The sequence below is a fragment of the Brachypodium distachyon genome, chromosome 4 (assembly GCF_000005505.3).
Source record: "Brachypodium distachyon strain Bd21 chromosome 4, Brachypodium_distachyon_v3.0, whole genome shotgun sequence".
In the NCBI taxonomy this organism is placed as follows: domain Eukaryota; kingdom Viridiplantae; phylum Streptophyta; class Magnoliopsida; order Poales; family Poaceae; genus Brachypodium; species Brachypodium distachyon.
Genome location: NC_016134.3, coordinates 17,008,318 through 17,017,575, shown reverse-complemented (window position 1 = coordinate 17,017,575; position 9,258 = coordinate 17,008,318). Strand labels below are relative to the sequence as shown.

Genomic DNA, 9,258 nt, shown 5'->3' with positions numbered 1-9,258 from the left:
CTTATGAATGAAATGCATATGAAGGGTTTTGAAAATTTGAGATGTTAGAAGGTAGTAGGACTAGTCCATCATTGGGAATCACAGCAAAGCTCTTATTAAACAAAAATGCCCTAAATTGAGTGGGAACAAATGAAACAAAAACCGCCGGCTTGGGCTTGCAGCACAGGAACTCTGCACGGATTTCACAGGACACATTTCAATTTCAGCAGAAAACAAGAAACTTCCCAGGTTTGATATTTCAGCTGAAGCATGCCAGGTTTCATATTTCAGTTGAAGCATGCTAGGTTTCATAGTTTAAGCAGGGCCCTAATATGTATCCATTGAAGCATGTTCATACAGCACTGGATATGAATCTAGATGTTGCCTCCAATGGGTTGGGCAGGCTAACTGCACAAACTGGCTGTCAAATTCTTCTGTGGTGTAACTATAATAATCGAAATGGTGGTGTGATGACGACAGAATCTAGCTTCAATTCTGCGGTGACATGAACTCCAGTACAATTTTATCTTTGTGACCACAGTATTCCATCAATATACATGGCTGATAAAAAAAAATCTCACTAACCTCCACATCCACGTTGGGATAATGCTATTGTTGTGAATTGCCTGTGTCTTTCCTCTGCCATTGTTGCCCAGCAGATTGGCCTCTCTGCCACTGCTGCCCAGTAGATTGGCCCTGAGGTTGTCTTTTGGGAACGTAAGCTCGGTTTCTCCTTCGGTGCCCTGAATTGTTTTGCTTATTCCGGCTGCCAGTGTTGTTTCCCATGCTGCCTGGATCTGTTTCTGAAGTTGAAGTTGTGTTTTCTTCGCAGGAATTGGTGCTGTCTGCTTCAGTTGTGGTTGGCTCAATAGGAGGAAGAGAAAGATACATTCCAGGCTGTATGGCAAGGTCTTTCTTTGGTTCAATCAGACCATTCCGTTCTTGTTGCAGATTAAACAATGACCCAAACTTTTCTCTCCTCTTGTTCTCTGCCTCAGAATAGAGCAATTCTTTATCATCGTCTTCCAGATCAATTGTTAAAGACCCCTATAGGTGAAAGAATAAAAGACAATTATAATGGATTCCCCTGAGGTGTGCCATCCCAAGAGGGTGACATACTTTAAATTCATTAAGTGGATCGAGAATTATAAAAGGGTAAGAAGTTTCTGGATGAAACTAAATATGTATGATTAGTTTATTAACAATAAGATAGTTGCACAGCAAAGTATGAAAATTTGATGGAGGGCAAGAGCTTTGGTCTCTAAATACAAAACTGACAAGGCCTGGAAATGTTGAAATGGTTTACTTGTACTTGAATAATGTTCGATACATCATACCATCAGTTGAGAAGTGTTTGCATCCAACAGATCATGAACATGCTTGATATCCTTCTCATCAAACACTTTGCGGCAAACTGGACAAAATCCTTTGTGATGATTTGCATTGTATATCTTGCCTGATCTGGACAAATCCAACCCTCCAGAAGAATCAATAACTAGTAGCAACAGACAAGATTAACCATTAGTGACATATAACCAATGGACAAATGTTACCTTACCAAGTAAGGTATGCACCAAATTACTGCCAATAATGAACAAAGCAAACAGTTTCATATCTTTCAAATAAAACAGCTAACGTTCAAGCTCACATCCCTTTGGGGGCAGAGGTTGGCTTCTGAAACATTTTATATTTGCTTAAATGGAATTTATAGTTACTAGGATGATAACATAAGTGGAAAAAACATAAAGGTCCATATATATCAAACATGCCCTTCTAATCCATTTCCCAACATCCTACTGTATGCTGCAATGAAGATAATTTAACTGAGTGGTGCTGTAATTTAAGAACTTCTATCACTGCTGATAGTTCATTTACAGTATTAATGTGCTGCACTATATTAGTAAGTTTCTTTCGACGCCTAAAAGAACAGTAATGTGCTGCATGACTTTTAAGAAGGTTGTGAAGGTGGCCTCGTTATCCACACATTTGGTCGGAGCACTGACCTAGGTTATCAGGAGAATAGTAATATGATACCAGAATATAGTTATCCTCTAACCACAAATTAGAGCCTAGGGGAAATTCACGAAACACATCATACACTCGACTTTTTCTATAAGAAACAAGTGAATGAACAACTCATTTCTCTATTTAGAAATATTACAATGTTAGTCACCAATCCAGTTTTAAAGTGCATGAAACTGTTACATGCAATGTGTACAAAGAACAAAAGCTTTTCAAAAGAGAAAGAAAAGAAATGCTTCTTGTACCTCCTGTAGTTACTGCTGTACTAGTCTGCTTAGAAGTGACATCATCCTGTTGGAGCCATCCCCACCATCTCATAATGCAGTTACTGCAGTCACAACATACTAAGCAACATCTAGAGAGAATAAGCTACTTGTATATATATGTAGCAAGGGCATGCCATCAACCTGTGGAAGCAGTGGTAGCATGACATCAACTTCATAAATGGCAAAGCAAAGTCATCCTTATCCTCTGGGACTAAAGGATATAGACACAGTGGACAATCCCCAGCTGGATGATTCATATTTGAGAGGATCTCTCCAGCTTCCTGCAAATGAAATTACTGTGAAAAACAGAACCATTATCCAGCCTTGTTGACAACAAACCATTATATTATGCACAGCTTTCTGTAACAGAAAGCTGAATACCCGCTGAGAACTGGATCTGGAGGCATGTGGATCCAGAGAGAGAGAGAGAGAGAGCTTATGTTAGTGTTCATTTCATAATTATCTAAACACACATCTTGGTTTCAATTTGCTATATACACTTGCTAAAATAAAAAAATTGGAGAATCTGCAAGTTATCTGATAGCAATCCTTAAGCTGCAAATATCATCTGACAGTTCCTAAACATAACACAGTTCATAGTTTGCAGAGTAACATCGGGCACTATTTTGATGGCACTGTATATTACCCCTTCTTCTGCAATATGAGAATTGAGTATGAATTCAAGTGAGAATCTAATACCATGCTTATAGCACATGTGGCACCCCAAAAAACACATGCAACTATCAAATGTTTCAACTCCAAACTAACATACGAGTATGCAAATTCCTGTTAAACAGTATGGTATGGAACAAGTCTTGTTATCTACTGGAAAAAAGGAAAAGACAATGAATACCTCACACAGAGTCACAAGCATGGGATAGTAGGAAAGCTCTTTTGCCTTGTTCTGGATGCTGCTAATAAGATATGCCTGTCTAGTCTCATCAAGACCCTTGCTTTCCACAGCATAAACATCAGGTGGTTCTTTCGGATACTGTAAATCAAATGCCAAAAAAAATGTAGTGTTACCAATAAGACAGTGCAAAAGCTTCGTAACTCCAAGTAGTTGCAAAAAACATCAGGTGGTTCTTTCGGATATAATGTACCGTCACTGTACAAAAGCAATTAAAACAAATATGGTATATTTTTTTAAATGGCTAACCAACTTAACGCCTAGTGGTTGCACAATTATTGTTATGATAAAACGAATGGCATGATAAGAAATGATACATCGATTTAGGATCAACAGTTAGATAACAGTCGATCAAGGCTGCAAGAGACATTAAGGAAATAAAAACTATGAAAATTCACCACACCAAGAAAAATATGTTTGCAAGTCAATGAGTTGAACATTTCATTCTGCAACACCAACATGTAAATAGAAGATAGATCAGAACTAGAAAGGAGGTAAGCCATACAGATTCATACCTGGGAAGATGCTTTAATTCCGAGAAAGAGTTCCACAAACTGAAAAGGAGAATTTGGCCATAAAATATAAGAATAAATATGCATAAATCCTTTTAATAGAAGCAAGTGAAATTACGGTAATATTGGTCACACTACAATTTTGTGTTGGATACCAAGAATAGAGTAAAACATAAAGTTTATAAATATTAATTAAAAATAAAATAAAATTGCATTCTCCATGCCTTCAAACACATACAAGTTAAAAACACTTCAAAACTCATGGGAAGGCAAACCAAATAGTTTTCCATCTAATGTTTTCAATCCCACTCAAGGACATGCTGAAATTTACTTGTTGTCATTTCATGCAAGTTCAACAACAAAAAAATTCCAACATATGAGGACAATGTAGACTTATGATTGACTTCATTTGCGACATGTGATTGCAAAGAAGAAAGTAAGGTGGCAGTCATGTAGGCGTGCCTTGCGTACTATATGCCACAACAAAAAATATCTGTATAACATGGACCTACCCCCAATTATTAATATATAGTGTCAGGGGCTAAGTTTCTCAGAGGATGGCTATGGGTTGTGGGAGGTCTGGGACGAGGGAGTTTGGGTTTGGGCGCCGTGGCGACTGATGGGGAAATAGGGTTGTGGAGGCAAGCCTCCCTTTTCTGTGTTTATTTCTTTGATACTCCAAACAAGGAACTGCCAGGCTTTATAACAGCCGGCCCTAACAGATTATTGTAGGGACTCAATCTAATGGTCCTTTCCAAATAACTAACAAGATAACTTGGGAATAAGGAAAGCAACAAATCCTAAAATAAGAAAGGTCTGTCTCTAATCCTGATCTGGTGCCGTGGAGTCCCGCTTGGGCTTGTGCCTGTGGGTATAGTGCTGACCCCACATGACAGATAGATTAAGAATAAATACTATTTATTGAATAGTCCATTTTGTGCTTGCAGTACTATCAGGTTAAAAAACAGTTACTACGGATTACGTGCAAAGATTATTAACAAAAAAAGATAAAGCATTTTCATCTACAGTGCGCAAATGCAAGTAAAATGCAAAACTAGGCATGGATGGTTGTAGATCACAGTAACACATTTTGAAGCATAATTCTGGAAGGGTCAAGAACTTTTCATGTGAACTAAGATCTCTTGAATTTCCCTCGGCATGTAGCTTGCATGTCAAAATTGAAGTAAATATTTATCTAGCTTGAGCTGTACAGAACACCAAAAGATCCCTGCTTGCATGATACAACTACACCATATTGCAAAAGAAAGTTCCGACTAAATTAGCACTATGATAGACAGTCAACACTTAGGGAAACTAGGTAAAGAGCAATCCACATCTACTTAAGCATAGTGACTCTTGTTTTAAGAGTCAGCCCCCGGGACTCAGTTTTCTACATAATACTCCCTCCTTTCAGGTTTGTAAGGCGGCTAACTAAATCGCAAAAATTCCTGTTTGTGAGTCGTAGTGCAGATCCATCCTCCCCACTCTAAACTTTCCCCCATTCTATATCATGTACAGCTTTGTTAGTAGTTAATGCCACCCTGCATGCCAGCTGTTCCTTGTAATCCCAACCGGTACAGAATTGGCCAATGCATGTAAGGATAATATCATAATAGTGGTCCCACAACGATTAATTAGAGGAAACAAATGTGTTAGTTCGCCAAATAGAATCTCCAAATTTTGCTCAGTTGCCTTGGTATTTGTTTTTTCAGGAAAACGCAAAAGTTATGTATCTCGGTGTATTGAAAAGGTAGGGGGGTTGATTAAAGACCCAAGCGGGCGATAAAAGGAAAAAGGTACAAAGGCTTAGTGGACATCCCAGCCCTCGGGGAGGCAGCTTCATGCCGAGCCACCATCGATGAGGGGATTGCCGAGGCTAGGTGCTCTGAGGGGAGCTCGGATCCAAGAGAGGACCATATGCGAGATCATCCTGACGAAGGGGCAATCGACCAGCAGGTGCTGCATTGACTCAGGGGATTGATCGCAGAGGACGCGTGCAGGATTATGAGGGAGACCTCGGCATGCAAGTCTATTTGCAGTCCAACAGCGGTAGATGCAGGCCAACAAGAAGAATTTTCACCTTACGCAAGGCCCAGGACTTCCATGTCAGCCACCAGGATTGGCAACCGGTTGCGCCAATGAAGGAAGCCCTGTCGCAGGAGCGAGACAAGTACAAGTAGATCCCATACTGGGACCAGCTATAGACGAGGCAGTCGGGCTCCTCGGTGGAAAGATGAGAGGCAGCGACTGCACGCCAAAGAACCATGAACTACTGGAGATCAACCAAGGAGAGCCCACTGAGGGTGTCATCCATCCAACCCCCATTTGACAGGTGCTCATTGCTCCCACAAACAGAGAATCATTTGTCTTTCACCTGCCCTGCCTTGGTATTGGGAATTTTGCTTAGGTACCTAACATACTAGAAAGGAGTCAGGGATACTTGATAACTTGCACTTTTGTGGAACTAGTAACTCAGAACCCAAGAATATTTTTTTTGCCTGCTAATACAGCAGAATTAGAACGATTATGCAATCCATACTAACAATTGACTGCAGGCATCCTGGCTCAGTACCAAACACCCTAAGAACTAATCAGTAATATAAGAACGACTGACCATCCACAGAGGCCTAAGCTACCCATTGATCACCTCCTGTTTTCCCATAGCTACTCGCTAGGGTTCGGAACCGGCAGCCCCACCGCCGACCACAGCTGACTACTCCCACACAAAGAGGCCCGCATGTCAATCAACCAAACGCGCAATCCCTCTCACTATGATCGGGAGGGACCGGATGCTGTGGAGCCGGTCTAGGTGTGGAGGGCATGGGGAGAATGCGAAACGAACCTGCTGCGAGGAATCGTCGGCAGTGTTGGGACGGACGTGGACGACGAGGTGGGGAGGGAAGTCGAGGACCACGCGGCAGTCGTCGCCGTACATCGCAGTCACCGCCTCCACCTCCAGCCGCACCTCTTCCTCCTCCGCCGCCGCCATTGCCTTTCAGCGGTGGACTGGTGGCCGGGGAAGTTTTTTTTTTTCGACCAGCGATTGGACTATTCGAGCAAGTTGGGTATTCACCTTGTGTGGGAGTTGGGCCATTTCGCTGCCAGGCTGAGCCCAATATAATTGCGCAAATGCGACTAACCGATGTTTTCGTACGACTCACGGTACCGATCACACGCGGAAATCTCTACTCGCGCCTTTTTTTCCGTGTGCGGTGTGCCGACGAGCCGTGAGGTTTATGAACAGGAGAGCTCTTCATTGCCTCTTTGGTCTCACCTTATTTTCACTACTAGTAAAGTGTGTCAATATCTTCTGCACTTGCACGTATAAGAATATAAAACCTGTTTTTCAAATCTTCTTTTTTAGAATAAGTTGTTTTAGCATTTTTTTTCTCACTTAGCCATTTAAGTGGGTCTCATTGTTTAGCAGCGCAAGTGTGTTTGTGCAACTTATGATACATGCACATTACAATTGATAAAATACACGAGCACAAAAACATACATATTTAAAGATAATGATTGCGACAAATCAACGGTTGATTGAGAAAAACAATCTGCAAAAAAAAAGATTGAGAAAAACAAATAACACAGTGCGAAGGTGATAGACCACCGTCTGCGATTGGAGTAAAGATATCTTTGACGCAACTGCACCATTTCGTCCTGGGTTCTGTAGTGTTGTTGGAAAAGTTGAAGAAGACTACGAAAACGGCAGTATGCAGCACCGTTCGACTTGGACGGTAGATGACCTGATCAGTGGTGGATTTAGAATTGTCTAAAGACTAGGGCTAAACTAGGCTAAGTATGGAAGCCTAGGGCTAATCCGTTGCTAATTAGGTTCTTTTGCCAAGTCACCATTGCAATATACATGTATTAGCTGGCTCACACCTAGGGCTAGAGCTATAGTTGTCCTAGGCGTGATTCCGTCCTGCCTGCGATGAAGTCCCAAAACACTAATTCATCATCTCTCGTACAAGATCACGAGAGCGGAAGGTACCAGAGACATGCTCTCACGTTTGTCGGTGCAAGCTAGAGCTTGGAATGTACTCCAGTAGACTATGATGGCAGCTCAATACATAGCCTAGCGTGTTGTCCGTTTCAGGGGATGGGGTCGTCCCAATACATAGCCACGCAAGCAGAGGTCAATTGGGTTAATTAGGCAACTGAATCGAAATCCGCAAAAATTGGATATGTTACACGTCCGTAAAAGATTTCAATTACCTTGGCTAGCAAAAATTCCAAACAACATGAGGAGATTATAATGAATCTGGACACGCACATGAACCGGCCTATCGACTCGATTCAAGCAACGCGTGCGAACAATGATTGAGGAGAGTACGCTAAGCGGGTAAGTGCGCATGGTTAAACCGCAAAATATGCACAGTTAACCTAGCAAATAGGTGTGGACAAGCCGGCAAGTAGGCACAGATAATCCGCAAACACATTTTACCTGACAAATAGACACGGTTAACTTGGCAAGCAGATGCGGGTAACCTGGGAATTGAAGTAGATGTTCATAAGCCGATAAGTAGACGTGAATAGACTGGTTGGTAAGTAGGTATTGATAAACCGACAAGTGGATATAGCTAAACTGACAATTAGGTGTGGGCAAGCTACTAAGTTGGTAATTAGACATGTATAAGCGGGCAAGTACACGCAGGTAAACCCGACAAATAGACACAGTTAACCACATGTGAGCATATTTAAACCGCCAAGTTTTTTGATAAGCCAGTAACTGTGTGTGGATAACTAGCAAGTAGGCGGAATTAAACTGGCAAGTAACCGTGGATAAGCAGGTAGATAGGTGTCGGAACAAGTAGATATAGATATCTTGACAAATAATGTATCGGTAATTAAACGTGGATAAATTAGCAAGTCAGTAAGTAGACATGTAATTTATAGGAACCCTGTCGTGTATTGATGAATATTATATATTAATCGATCAAAAAACTGCACACTCTAAAAAGGTGTAGTGCAGAAGGAGAAGAAAAAAATGCTAAAGTGAGAGTGGATGAAGCCTGATCAATCGTGCTTAAATTTTAGCCTTTTCCGTGCGCGCTAGTCGATCGGACCACGCTAGGCGGGCTGCCCGCATGATGGGTCTGGCCGTCTGGCGTCGAAATTCTGTGCGTACGCTCAGACGAACCCGGGCGAAGGATCAAACGCCAGGCTGGCGCGACTCTGCTGCGTAGTCGTCTTGACATGGAACTATGGAAGGCATCCCGAGTTCAAATAGTGGGGATGGGTGTGTTTTACGTTTTAGCTGAGCTCCTCAGCGGAAAAAGGTTTTGGACAAAAAGTAAAAGATGGCTGGTGTGGCCAACATTACTTTCGGATGATTGGTATGTATATTTGCAAGTTCTAGTAATGTATCCTCTTGGACACCTCTAGCCAGCATATTTTGAAAACGTGAAGGCCTGTAGTCTGAAGAAACTTCAGCACACCAATCAAACTAATCTAATACTTTTTTCGTTTCATAATTTTTAATTTTTGTTTCAAATTTGCTTAAAAATTGATGTATTTATTCTTAAAGAATGTCTAGATGCATGTAATATTCGACAATAATTATGGAATG

General features: G+C 41.4%; 1 protein-coding gene across 1 annotated transcript; it reads right to left on the bottom strand.

The window, feature by feature from the left end:
* Window positions 1–200: 200 nt before the first annotated feature.
* Window positions 201–6,748, bottom strand: LOC100836806 (E3 ubiquitin-protein ligase RNF25). Its single transcript, XM_003577400.3, has 7 exons — window positions 6,532–6,748; window positions 3,693–3,731; window positions 3,121–3,258; window positions 2,409–2,548; window positions 2,247–2,329; window positions 1,317–1,474; window positions 201–1,026 (listed from the first exon to the last, which is right to left on the bottom strand). Exons 1-7 carry the CDS (start codon window positions 6,676–6,678, stop codon window positions 589–591), a joined length of 1,143 nt encoding a protein of 380 aa, XP_003577448.1. The 5' UTR covers window positions 6,679–6,748; the 3' UTR covers window positions 201–588.
* Window positions 6,749–9,258: the final 2,510 nt, after the last annotated feature.

What these genes read in the sequence shown, in the direction of transcription:
- LOC100836806 (XM_003577400.3), bottom strand. Translation starts at nt 6,678, where the DNA reads ATGGCGGCGGCGGAGGAGGAAGAGGTGCGGCTGGAGGTGGAGGCGGTG. An exon ending in GAATTAAAGCATCTTCCCAG is followed by an intron (nt 3,259 to 3,692) that starts GTATGAATCTGT and finishes TTTGATTTACAG; the next exon opens with TATCCGAAAGAACCACCTGA. An exon ending in CAAACACTTCTCAACTGATG is followed by an intron (nt 1,027 to 1,316) that starts GTATGATGTATC and finishes TTTCACCTATAG; the next exon opens with GGGTCTTTAACAATTGATCT.